Below are 13,826 nucleotides of genomic sequence, written 5' to 3'. Positions count from 1 at the left end.
ACAACAAAAAATGTAATAGATGTTACATGTAAAAAATGTTGAGATGTAATTATCTTGAGGTAATCATTTACATATACATAAAATCATCGCACTGTTCACTTTAAACTTACAAAATGTTTTAAGTCAATCACAGCTTCAGAAAGTTGAGAGTGGGGTGAAGACAAGTGTGAGGAGTACACTACAGAAGAATGGAGAAGGCAACCAAGTTCCAGGGCTATTTCAGATTTGTCTTGGCATTTTATATCTTGGCTAAGGCTCATGCCTGTGAGATGTACCTTTCCAAGTGGCAAGATGAGAAATATAACCTAGAAGCAAATTCTGAAAGTAACTGTCAATATTTACTGAACACATAGGAGTGAAAAACTACTCAAAATGAGTAAATTAGCCACTGTCCGCTAGAAGGTAATGATGTGTTGCCATGCAAACACCTATAGACATTCTGAGAGTGGAAAGCTGCCAGGACGGATAGATTACCCCTTTGCTTTGGGTATCAAAATGTCATGTAGGAGGTAAATGAAACTGGGCTGGGCTGCAGTGTCCCAAGTATGCTAATCTGGTTAACCTGGGGACAGGAGGATGTGGGTGGCTCCATCATGAAACAGTGTTACAGTTCTTCTGTAGAGGATTTACCAGAAACATTAAAATTAGTAGTACTAAGGTAGTCCTGTACTAAAAAGCACCAAACTATGGAATCTATTTTTCCCTTTTTCCTCCTTTTTTATTGGGGTTCTCACTGGACAGTGCTCAATGCTTAGGGATCAACCCTTTCAGGGCTCAGGTTACCAAGCTGCTGGGGAGTGAAGCTGGGTCAGTGACATGCAGGGAAAGCACCTTACCCACTGCATTTCCCACTTTCATATACAGTTCCTAAACATGATCATAGGCAAGATTTTTGAAAAACAGATAGTCAATGGCATTTAGCAACAAACGGAGAGGATAAACCCTAAATTCTTATGTAGTTACCATAGTTCAACAGATGCAAATAAAGGTTTGTAATACAAGATCAAGCAAGGGATACAAAGATCCCTTCTGAATCCTTATTTTGATTGATTGTTTTCTGAAATGTAAGCTGTAGTTCCATACAGAAAATGTGAGTTGCATATTCTGGGACATGGCAGGCTGAATCTTGGTTTATAGTATTCACTCACATAAATGTCAGTTACTGGGATACGCCTGTCGTCAACAAGAAAAGCTATTCAGGTGAAACTCTTCAGCTGTAGTTCTAAGAAACTTAAGTAGCCAACTCCATCTAACCCAAAACTCATCCATACCAATTGGTTTCATTTCTCACATTGGGCCAAAATACTTAGAAAAGCAAACTGATATTTTAACAGATAAAAGGTGTCATAGTAAGTCTTTGCTCATTTTACCATTTAAAATGCTCAGACACCATACTGGAAAGTAATAGAGATCAGTAAATTCGTGATCATCACAGATCCATTCTTTATCCACAAAATTCCTTGTAAGCACTGCATTTTAATTCTCAATGAGCTAGAGGGGCTAATTAATATAAATCTCCCTTCTAAAAGATCCTGCTGAAAATAATCAACTTCTAAGAAAAAGAAGATTCTTTACTGGCTTTAGGACAAGTTATATTAGGTGAATGTTTCCATTGATTTTTACCTTGCTCTCGCCCTTGTGAGGGACATTGGAAAATAACTTCCTCACTGCCAATACAGCCCAACTCATTCCTGTGTATAACTTACAAGTTAGAGAAAATGCAATTCTATACTGTGTTGGCTTTAACTTTCCTAACATTCACTTGCTACCTACTGGACATGCACAAAAAATATCAAAGACTTCTGTCAACATGTGTATTAGAATATCCCTCCTTCTAACCCCTTTCCAGTGGCAAGCCAGCTGACAGGTGTATGCTTTTTGGAAGGTGAAAGTGTTTGTGTGGCATGATGGGAATGAAAATGGATGTTGCACTGTCAGAAAACTCTTGAAATTAGCAACTCTCCTTATCAAGTATGTGGCCTCAGATGATTTAATAGTTCACTCTAAAAAGGTCAGACTGATTTCTGAAGTTCTGAAGATTCTTTATTGTCATCCTGAATCATTCCATCTGCAAACTTGTAAACCCATTAGTTCTTCTAAATAACTTATATTCCTATTTACTAAGCTTTTTTTTTTACCTCTTTTGTGGAAACGGCTCATTTTTAATTTTGTTCCTTTCACTTCCTTTAATGAGGCATATTAACTGCATAGCTAATATGCCCTAGTCTACAGAATGCAGTCATGAAGCATTAGACTTCAATATATCAAAGATCTTGTCATTGAAGTGGCTTTAACAATAATCCAAAATGCCATTCAAATGGGATGAAAATGCATATTCCCCATGGAGCTTGGAGAACCGTATGTGGTGCCAGGGATTGAACCAGGTCAGTCCAGTGCAAGGCAAGCGCCCAACTCGCTGTACTGTCTTTCCGGTCTGGCCGTATCTGTTAGGCCTACCCCGTTCAAAGTTCACACCTCTAAATCTTCTCACTAAAACCTCTAACTACTCACTAACTCCAGATGTCTAGCATTTAAAGGAATGAAATGTTAAGGTTTTTTAAAAAAAAAAAGTTGGAAGAGGTATTTTTTAAAGAATCTGTACCATCCTCATAGATAAGGAAGTTATTAAATTACCTGCATTGAGAAATTATTTTATTGAATATTTTAAAAATAGGACACAATAGGGTTGGCTGTTCTTTTTTTTTCAATCTTCCTATTTGCACCCCATCATAAAAAAATAAAACATTATTGAATCAAGGGATTTAGCTGGACTTGGAACCAAATTTTAATGACTTCCCTAATTTAAATAAAAGATGCAAAGTGATTCTTCTATTATCTTTCCTAAAAGTCTATTGTCACAGAAAATATCTGGGATTATTTTAAACTGAATAAGTCATTTATCTTTTTTTCCAAAGAAAATTTAATACAGGTATTACATTATTTTTAAAAAATGTAACTCAGAAAAATCAAGTATTTACCATCTCTCTAGCAACAAGGGCTCATTTGTCCACAGAGCACAAAACAAACATTCCCTCCAGCTAGTTTCTATGGCGCTTCTAGAAACTTTCCAACTGCTGTCATGCAGCCTGAAAAAAGGGACTATTTCACAGCAATACAGGCAGTGATATTCTCCATGCTTTTGTGGGGAGAGGAGAGGGGTGCTTTCTCTTTCAGCTCATTCAGAGCTTTTAGTTTCAATTCAGGTTTCTACTCTTAGGGAGACAAATGCCATGCAAGTGAAATAAACTCTAACTATTGGCTTGTTTTCCTGTCCTTGCCCAGCTTCCTCGCCCGTGGAAGATGCTCCTCTGGCCTCGAGAGTAGCCCGGCAGTTCCCTCTCAGCAGCCGAGCATTCTAGGGAACACACCGAAGGGGTCTCAACTACTGTTCCTCAAGCCTGCTGAAACTACACAAACATCAAATGTTTGCCTGAGGACTTTTGAGTCGAGCTATACAATCTCACCCACAGGCAAAGTTGTAGCATAAAAAGGACAAGCAGAAGTCCCTTAAACATCAACAACATTGAAAATTGGATTCAAATTCTCTCACTCTTTCCCTCCCCCACTCTAATTAATCAGCCTGGGCATGAAGAGATTCTCAGTAAAGAGTTGTTGGCAAGTCTAAACAATATGTTAAATAGGATGGAATAAGACTAACAAAATCAAGCAGAAGTGGATCTACTTTAACTAAACATCAGACAATATTTTATTTATGGAGAGGGAAAGAATGTCCAAGTTAGAATAATTAAAATTACTCATAGATTTTACATAAATTTTAAGGAATATTGTCAACATCATTTTATCTGAGAATCATTTGCTTACTGCTTATAACTTGTATTAGAAATAAAAAACAGTTCCGTGACAAAAAAATAGATGAGGTTAATTATTCACTAGGAAATAATCTGTGCTGGAAGTACCGGGGAAGAAAATGTCCACCAACAATATATATCCTTCTAGTTGCTCACAATCAATACTGCAACCCACTTATTAGATGAAAATGTCACTCATCCCTCAGAATAGAACTTATCAGCAAAGTGTCCTCTTCTAGAAAACTACATGTCAAAAATGAAAGATGAAGAAAGACAAGACTAAACAGAAAGGTCATTGCCAAAGAAGATAGCCAATAAAGGTTGATAAAAGTTTAAAGAGAATAATTTTTTTGAATTTAAATGAAACAAAAACAAAGTAGAATCTAATTAAAGACATGAGTTTTCAAAACTGTCTTAATAAGCAGAAAGATATGACTAATCCTGAACCAGCTCCTTAATTCACCACAATATATTAGTCCTTGTGATTTTATTTATCTCTGAGAGGTATCTGCTCACATGACATAAGGCAAAACAACCACTTTTCTATGGAGGGATATTGAAGAGATTAAAAATGAATTTCTGCATACACATACCAAAATGACAAATCTTACTGGTAAAGGGAAATAATGTTCTGATTAATTACATATTGGTCATATATAATGTTAAGAAAAACTAACTTAAATTCAAGATTAAGTTGTTAGAGAGTATCATTTGTCCAGCCTAAGGCCATTCAGTGATTTTAAAGTGCCTAAAAGATAAACTTCCCTCAAATTGAAACTGAAATTGAAACTGAAAATTGAAATATACTCCCTTCTCCTCTTCTTTACTTACAGAAAAGGAAAAAAAATCTACCATTAAGTACTATACTGTCACTGTCATCCCATTGCTCATCGATTTGTTCAAGCGGGCACCAGTAACGTCTCTCATTGAGAGACTTACTGTTACTGTTTTTGGCATATCCAATATGCACGGGTAGCTTGCCAGGCTCTGCCTCTCGAGCTTGATACTCTCAATAGCTTGCTGGGCTCTCCGAGAGGAGCGGAGGAATCGAACTCAGGTTGGCCTTGTGAAAGGCGAAAGCCCAATCGCTGTGCTATCGCTCCAGCCCAAGTACTATACTAATTTAACTAATATGGCCTATGTTTTTCTGCAAGTGATGGGTTGTTAAACTTTCAATGGTTTTCAAGTCTTCTGTCTAGATTTGGGGATGAGACTATATAGAGCATCATAGCAGAGATTTAGACAAAAAGAGAATGAAAACACTATTTCTTGAAACCCTCTAAGGTAGCACTGCACTGTAGCACTACCGTCCCATTGTTCATCGATTTGCATGAGCGGGCATCATGCAACAAGTCTCCATTGTGAGACTTGTTGTTACTGTTTTTGGCATATCGAATATGCCACGGGTAATTTGCCAGGCTCTGCCGTGAGGGCGGGATACTCTTGGTAGCTTGCCGGGCTCTCTGAGAGGGCCGGAGGAATCAAACCTGGTCTGCCACAGGCAAGGCAAACGTCCTACCCACTGTGCTATTGCTCCTAAGGTACATCTCAAAAATAAATGTCAAAAGTCTAAATGATTATTACCTCCCAGCAACTGAGAAATGGAATTTAAGAATTTTAATAATGAAAACTAAATATTAGAATAGATGAAATCCCTTTTATAACTTTTTAAAGAAAGTATGAACTTGAATCACTGAATGATTTACTTTCTATTAAACTCAGAATCTTAACATTTATAATTTAAGATGGGACAATTCTAGATTTTACAGCTCTTATTGATTTTAGCAATATGACTTACAACATGACCTTACCAAGTCCATCTGTTAAATCTATCCTGGCTTTACTTAAAGATTTTGTAGAGGTAAAAAAAGATTTAAAGAACTGCATAAGAAAATATTATACAACATTGCCTTAAATACTTTTTTAGTCTTGACAGGCTTTGTCTTTAGTGTTGGAAGAAGTTTCAAATCCCCTAAGACTAATGAACACATTTCAAGCGTATTCTCAGCATTCATCTAAGCATTTCTTCATAGAAAGTAATCATTCTGCTATACCCTGGAGATCTTAAAAACGTTCATCCAAAGCATAAAAAGGGTATAACTTTTAAATATTATGACACAAACTAAAAAAATTCAATTTTATTATAATTTTATAAACTTACTTTGCTGTATCTTAATCTAAATGTATTTCAACTTTCTCTTCTAATGGTTAACCCCAAAATACTACAAGGCACGGCAGTGATCTATAAAGAGTGAGTCAGGTCTTATTGTCACACCCCCGATAAGGATAGACAAGGCCATTCAGGACTGTGGATACAGAATAAAGGGTGTCTGTCCTATTATTTTTATCTTGGGCGACTTGGAATGAACAGCAAAATGAGCAAAGTTATCTTAAATGCATTTCCTTTCTATTTAGTTCCTAAACAAAATGAAGATTTTTAAGTGTGAGACTATCAGAACAAAACAAAAAGATTCCCTTTGAACCTCCAATTTTCTGCAGATCTTTCGGAAGCAGGGCATCAAGTTCCTAGAGGCCAGGCCATTCATAGTATGTGGTGTGCCCCAAACTACTACTCCCTAGGCAACAGCTGCCACTGAGTGTCAGCCACCATCCTAGTGAGAAAGGAAAAGGAGTTAAAGGAAAGGAAACCAGGAATTTCCAAAGGTTATCTACTTTTGAAAACAGTTTTAAAGGTGTTGGTCTGCCGAAGATACCATCATTTCCATTTTATCTAGGCAGAATGAAAGTATTGGAAGTATGTTGGTAGAGCCAATAAAAACTAAGAACATATAGCAAAACGAAACAAAACAAAACGAAACAAAAAAAACAATGCAGCTTAAGTAACATGTAATTACAGATAGGTTTAACAATTATGAATGTCAAGTGGTGTATTTTCCAATGCTTTAAAAAGCAAGGCCTTTAAAATTCCATTATCTTAAGGTGATTTTAAGTGATTACTTTAAATGTGATTATTTCCTAAATCACACGAGAGTAAAATAGAGCATTTATTGATGGAATAACAAAAGTGCTTTTCTTAAATATTCTTCAAAATACATTTGTACAACTTACAATAATATATCCAAAATAACTGTATATACAAAACATTGCCTAGTTTTAATGTATGTGCTTTTTTTCCCCAAAAATTACAAAGTAACTTATTTTTTTTATTTTTTGGCAAAGTTCAACCTTAACAGAGGTGACAACTTTAAAGGTTGGTTTAAGAAAATAGAACCTGAGGGAAATTGACACGCAAGAGTCAATGACAAGCAAGAGATTTGGAGGAATATTTTTAGTTAAATAAAAATGTTTTTAGAGTGATACTTTTCACATTACAAAAATAAACCAAAATGAAGAAAAGGTCACTGTAAAATGATGGAAAAGGATCTGAAGACTTGTTCTTAGTATTTCAAATAGCCAACAATGCATGTCAAAAAATGAATGCAAGATCACAACAGTCTTGTATTTACTTTGTATTTGGAGAAGATAGTGAAATAAGTGGCCACATTCTGTTCTCTTTTAATTGCTATTAATATGGTTGATCTGATTGGCTCTTCGATGAATTTCATCCAAGAAGTTCTCCAGCTGTTCTATTAGCATTCGTTTTTTAAATCTGTAAAAAAAAAAAAAGTAATATTTTTTTAAATGGATAATTATACAACAGTACAATGCTTTTGCTTTTTGAAGAGAAACTGCTTTAGGACAGTTTTTCAATGTGAATTTTTTTTTAAAAGCCAGTCATTTGTGATATATGAAATCTACTGAAGATGAACAAATTATCAGTACAGTATTATTACAGCTTGCTCATAAAATAAGTAATACATGTGTCAGAGATACTACAGGGGCTAAGGGGCTTGCTTGCCTTGCATGTGGCCGATCAGGTGTGAGCTCAGCACTGCATACAGCGCCCCACAACTACTAGAGTGATCCCTGAGTGCAATGCCAGGAGTAAGCCCTGAGCACCACTGGGTTTGGCCTCCCCCCAAAAACTAGAAATAAATAAGAAATACTATACAGGGTACCTGTATCAGGTTCACTGGGAAAGAGGTCATTCATTCCAAAAAGCAGAAACAAACCTTTTAAACTTTACACAAAAATTACATGTATTACAGCAAAGCTGGGCTCCTAAGGCAGTGACATCAATAGATTCTTTTGCTCTTGGAAAGTTCAATATCGAAAGGAATGAATTATTAGCTCTCAACTCTCCCAAACAGAAAAACAGCAGTATGAGCGGCAAGACAGCATTTACAAGCCTCTGAGTTCTACAATTACAATTTGAAAACTAGCAAAGCAAAGATAATTAAACATCTGTGCTTATGATGTCACCATTAAAAGCCAAGTGGCAGTTTAAAATTTTTTTCAGTAATAGACTAAGATTATACTAGTCTAGATAAGTAGTTATGCTGTTGATACATTTAAGAATCTCCCAAAATACTACCTCTATAGTTATACTCTAATAAGCACAGTCCATTTCTCTAAAAAAATGCAGCAGAGGAACCAGGAATACAGCTAGATCCATAAAACTTGAATTAACAGAATCATAACAAAACAGATTAAAATCCTCAAAATAGTACAGAAAGTTGTGTTTTTTTAAAAAAATAACTATGATTTGACTAACTAAAAAGAATTAATTGCTCTAAGAATAAACTTCAGAGTAGCATACTGGAGGTGTATAAAAAGGGAGCAAGTTTATATGTGGAAATTCAGATTAAATAAACCCATTTTTTTTTTTTTACCCAATACTAAACTTCTAAAAGTCTTAAACAATTAAAAGGGCTTTTTTCTTGTACTCAACTGGACTCAAATTAACTATGCTTTCCAGTGAATAGCATTTCATAGCTATCATTTATAATCTTTATCCAAATCCAATACATAATCTTGAGCTGCTGTGGCAATCAAAATAAAACCCATTTGGTCAACTCTGGTTTCCTCAATTACAAGTTTTTTCATGAATTATACAAATAAACTATATTCAAATATTGCCTACCACAGTCTGGACATAGTACAGATGTTAGAACACATGCCTATCAGACACCCCACCTGGGTTCAATCCCTAATACCACACTGTCCCCAGCGCCACTAGGTACAGCCCTGGAGGCTCCATGAGCACCTTTCTAGTGGATTTGTTGGCTGAGAATCACCAGGAGAGGCCCCAGAAACTCCTAAGTACTATTTGGAAGGTCCTCGCAAAAATCACTAACAAACAACAAAAAAAACCTCAAAAAAAAAAAACAACCCTACCCAAAATTTGCCTTTTCAGGTTATTTCTAATCACTAATTATATTAACCATTGTCCAAGCACAGAGAAGGTTTAGAGGCTACAAATATAAATATTACCAAAAGGTCATTAGTAGGTAGAATAAAATGAGAATTAAGACATCTAGTTATTTGGAGGAAAAAAAGGGAGAATTTATGTGAAGTTATTTTTTAAGTAAACACCTTACAATCGACTCTTAAGAGAAAAAATACATATATTTGTTATGTGTATTGTTATGTCATATACAACACATAAGTGCAAATTACTACTGTTAAAATTACTAATATGGAGGAGTCATTTCACCATTTCATAATGTGCAATAGATATTTACCTTGCTGCTTCTTTAATAACATTTTGTAAAAATATTAGTCTTGTTTGTAAACTGCCTTGCACATGCTTCAGTAAAGTGAAGATCCTCTCGTATTCTTAAAAGAAGAGAAACAAGAAAAATTAAGTGGCTTTCCTTTGCATTTACTCAGTAGTTTTCTACTGTAGAATTTTTAGCATCAAGATGGAAGATAAAAGTGGGGCTGAGAAACAGCTTAAAATGTTGAGCCATGATTTGCATGTAGGAGGCCCAAGTTTGAGAGCCCTGAGAACAGTGGCAGTGTGGCACCAAAACAAAAATATAATGCAAAAATTTCACTCATTAGAGACTTTACATTTATGAAAGAATAAACAAACAGAATACTTTAAAAAAATGATCAGGGGTGAGGGGGAGGAGGGTGCACAATAAAAGTAAAAAGCAAGTGGCCTTTACAAAAGTCTATTCCTAAACTACAGCTAATTGGGAGTGAGGGAAGAATGGACAGTGGAAAACAGGGTTAAGAGTTCTGTTTCAGTTCCAAGTTTTTACATAAAATTTGAAAAGGACTCTAAGCTACTAATAAGGAAAGGACTGACTCTGGACCACCTATGAGTCATATAACATCAAAGCAAATCATAGTTTAACTGTCAGCATCTTCTGAATCAATGCCAATATAGAAATTTTATCTCTCAAAATTCTGTTTATATGAAAGATAATTTTTATAATTTGATTTTGCCTAAATACATCTTTTAACACTATACTTAAACACAGCAACATCCAAAAACTTTACATATATAGAACATTTACTATTTACAGTCTTTAGGGTTTTGCTACAACATTAAAATTCAAGTTGCTGATTAGAACATTCAAGACCATGAATGGAAGGGAACTAAAGGTTATGTCATGGTAGTCCTGTGTTCTTCCATTGCTCTTCTCAGTCCCTCCCATATACCATTACCACACAGAACTTTAGTGTTTGCCCCAAAATAAAATCTTATATAGCTCATATGTTGTTCAAAACTGACTTAAAATTAGATTTGTTGTCTATTAATTTGACAATTTTTAAAATCACACAACAATACAATCTGAAGTTTGTCTCTAATCATACATACTTCTTCCTGGCTTTCGGATCTCTTTCATTATTTGTGCTTTTAGTTCAGTGTTGACCTCTTCATGGCTTCTGCAGTGTGTTAATTTCTTTCCCTTGCTGAGCGAAGATGTTGGTACATTCTCTTCAGGACACTGTTCTTTATCTCTTGCCTCCTCATGATTTTCTAAAAATCCACCAACAGTGAGGTCATTAGTTCCTAGATGGTCGTGACCAAGAGCCTCTGTGTGATTGTTTGGTCGTTCCAGTAAACTGGCAGAGGATGTTGAAAACTCAGTATCCATAGCATTTTGTGAAATATCTGATGAGAGTTGGTCTGCAACATGATTTTCAATTACATCATCTATTGTCAAATCATTAGTGGCATCTGAAGCTAAAATAAAAAATGAAAAAAGAGAAAATGATAAGAAATCAGTATTTAAAGCTATATTACAACAAATCCAATTGGTCTCCTGAATAATTGTGTGAATTAAGATTTAATGTAATATGTTCTTAAGTTTCAGCAAACGTATGTGAATTTTAACAGAAAATACTAACAATATTTACAAGAAAAACAATTTTTTCTTGGGTAGGGGGAACTATCACCCAATTTCAGTAACATTCAGGTCTTTGCCTTATTGTATGGTAATTTTATGGAATTAGTAGGTTTAGTTGATTTTTTTCTTGTTGTTGTTATTTGTTTTTAGGGACCACACATCCAATGATACTCAGGGTTATTCCAGCTTATAAGCTTAGGAATGACCCTGGTGGTGCCATATGTGGCACTGAGTGTAGACATGGGTCAGTGAGATACAAGGCAAGCACTTTAACCCCTACTCTATCTCTTTGGTCTCAAATCACCAATTTCAAACCCATAACTTCTTTATTTACTAAATCTTAAACTGTGTTTATACTTATTGTCTGTAATTGCTCACCCTTCACTCCCCAATTCACCTCTTTAATTGTCCTTATTCTACCCAAAATGTTCTTGCTGAAACAGTCAAAGACCAACAGAACCTCCTTCCTACTTCTCTTGTTCTGTTTATCATCTCACACCACTGAGACTGACAACATGAAGAATAAAAATACCCAGTGTGGTCTAAGGGAAAAGGGACCGTTATTCCCTTCTGGTAGGAGAGAGAGCCCTTTTGGAAAACAATATGGAAATTTCTCAAAACTAGGAATTGAGCTTCCACATGACCCAACAATTCTACTTGTTGACCACTAACTTGGGGGCCAAAAAAACTGTTCAGAAATGACATTTATACCCCCATGTTCGCTGCAGTGCCATTCACAAGAGCCAAAATCTAGAACTACCTAAGTGACCAGGAACAGGTAAGTGGACAAAGGAGCTAGGGTTCAGTGTGACTTGACTGTAAGAAACAATGCGATCATGCAGTCTGGTGCTGCAGGAATGTGACTCTGCACAGTGTCTTGCTAAGTGACATCAGTGAAGGAGAGGGACAGACACAGGATGATCGCTTACAAGTTGCAGGATATAAAGACTCATGGCAGGGGGGGAGGGGTGCCCCAAGCAACAGAAACGAAGAACTGGTCTTCAGTGGAAATCTTACCACAGGAAAACTGGGACAAGGAGGGAGGGACGCAGACACTCTGGTGGAGTGGTGGTGGAGTAGTTCATGTAATAGACCTGACTAATAATAGCTTAGTAAACCATGGTGACTAAAATAAAATTTTAAAATGTATTTGTTAAACTGAAATGGAATAACCAGTTTCCTATAAGTGCTGATAATACCCCTTTAAAAACTATTATTCTAAAATATTAAGATTTGCAAATGATATTTTGTTACCATCATTTTGTTACCATATTAGCTATAGGTTATAAGGCACTGTATGTATATAATACCTATAGAAATGTTCAACAGTCACTAACAGACATACAAAAACAATTTCATGTTAAACTTTTGTATTTTTTTCCACAAATCTCTTATAAAAATCTCTTTCTGTAAAAACCTAAAAACAGCAAACAATCTTTTTTTTAAGAACCTACTTTTCTGATGAGAAAGGGGTTTAATAAGATCCGGCTGTGCTTGCGTCGTAGGTAGAGGGGGTCCTTTCCCCCCAATATGGTTGTTCACAACTGGAGTCTGTTGCCTGCCCCGTAGCAGTGGAGACATACAGCGGCGTCTCTTAGGGATTCCTTGCATATTTGGTTCTCCAGGTCGTTTATGTTTATTTTGAGGTCCAGCCACAAATTCATCTGCTTCATCTATCATCATACCCTAAAACATAAAGGAATTTTTCTTTATTTACATAGTTTTTAAATAGCACAATTTCAAAACAACTATATTATACTACGTTGACATTTATTAGATACTTTATAACTCTTTAAGAATTATTAAATTCATAGCTTCTAGGGCAAATCAAATAATGGAACATTTCAAGTTTACCTTCTTATCTAGCTTAAAGGGATTACCAAACGTATGCAACCTTCGAGGCTGGTCAGGGTCAAGTTCTCTCAGTGGAGAAGGTACTTGCTTGAGGTATTCCTGGTAATTTCCCATTTGTGCGATAGGAACACTGTGCACTTGATCTTTTCAAACACAAAAGAGCAACAAAAAGTGTTAACCTTACTTAAATGATACTCCATCTACTCATTAAATACTGTCTTCTTAAAAGTGCCTGTCACAGAGGCAGGCGGGGGTGGAGATGGGATGGGGTGGGAGCAACTGAGGACAGTAGTGGTGGGAAATGTACACTAATGAAGGGACAGGTATTGGAACATTGTATGACTGAAACCCAATCATGAACATGTAACTGTGTATCTCATGGTGATTAATTGATGAATTAACAAAAATAAACAATATCTTCTTACATATAAATGCTATGTGGTATGATTCTAGGCTCTGTAAGAGAACTTTTTCTTACCACATAATCCATATTAGTTGTCATTACAAATATTCCAACACAAAATCTTTAATATGTTTTAAATTAAAAAATCTGAGGGGCCAGATTTGCATGCAGGTGCCTTGGTTAATCCCAAGAACCACCAGGAGTGACACAAAAACCTCAAAAAAATACAATCTGGGGGCTGGAGTTATATTACAGTGGGTTTGCCTGGCATGCAGCCAACCCAGGTTCGATCCCTGGCATCCCATATGGTACCCTGATCACTGCCAGAGATAATTCTTGAGTGCAGAGCCAGGAGTAAACCCCTGAGCATCACCAGGTGGACCCAAAAAGAAAAAAACAAAACAAAAAAATCATACACACAAACAAAAAGACCCTGTTTACTTTCTAAACAAAAATACTGAGTTAATTTTATTGTACAGAATAAATATGTGTAAATGAATCAAAAAGAAATGTATCTTTGTCAAAAGAAATGTATCTAGTCAAAAGAAATGAATT

The 13,826-nt window shown here is 35.7% G+C and overlaps 1 protein-coding gene across 5 annotated transcripts in view; it reads right to left on the bottom strand.

The window, feature by feature from the left end:
* INTS6 (integrator complex subunit 6) overlaps window positions 1–13,826 on the bottom strand; it is a 111,990-nt gene that overhangs the window by 24,967 nt on the left and 73,197 nt on the right. For 4 of the 5 annotated variants that reach the window (XR_008630669.1, XR_008630671.1, XR_008630675.1 and 1 more), the window contains 5 exons: window positions 12,869–13,011; window positions 12,469–12,700; window positions 10,483–10,851; window positions 9,395–9,488; window positions 7,277–7,419 (listed from right to left, as the gene is read on the bottom strand). Coding sequence is in view for 1 of the 5 variants with exons in the window: in XM_055141778.1 (XP_054997753.1) it covers window positions 7,326–7,419; window positions 9,395–9,488; window positions 10,483–10,851; window positions 12,469–12,700; window positions 12,869–13,011 (932 nt within the window). In the remaining 4 variants the exon portion in view is untranslated. Of the gene's footprint in view, window positions 1–7,083; window positions 7,420–9,394; window positions 9,489–10,482; window positions 10,852–12,468; window positions 12,701–12,868; window positions 13,012–13,826 lie in introns of those variants that run through there. The other variant, XM_055141778.1, reaches the window with a different exon arrangement.

This window comes from Sorex araneus, chromosome 1, assembly GCF_027595985.1.
Source record: "Sorex araneus isolate mSorAra2 chromosome 1, mSorAra2.pri, whole genome shotgun sequence".
NCBI classification, from domain to species: domain Eukaryota; kingdom Metazoa; phylum Chordata; class Mammalia; order Eulipotyphla; family Soricidae; genus Sorex; species Sorex araneus.
Note: the sequence above shows the minus strand (reverse complement) of the source record. Positions and strands in the feature narration are given on the sequence as shown.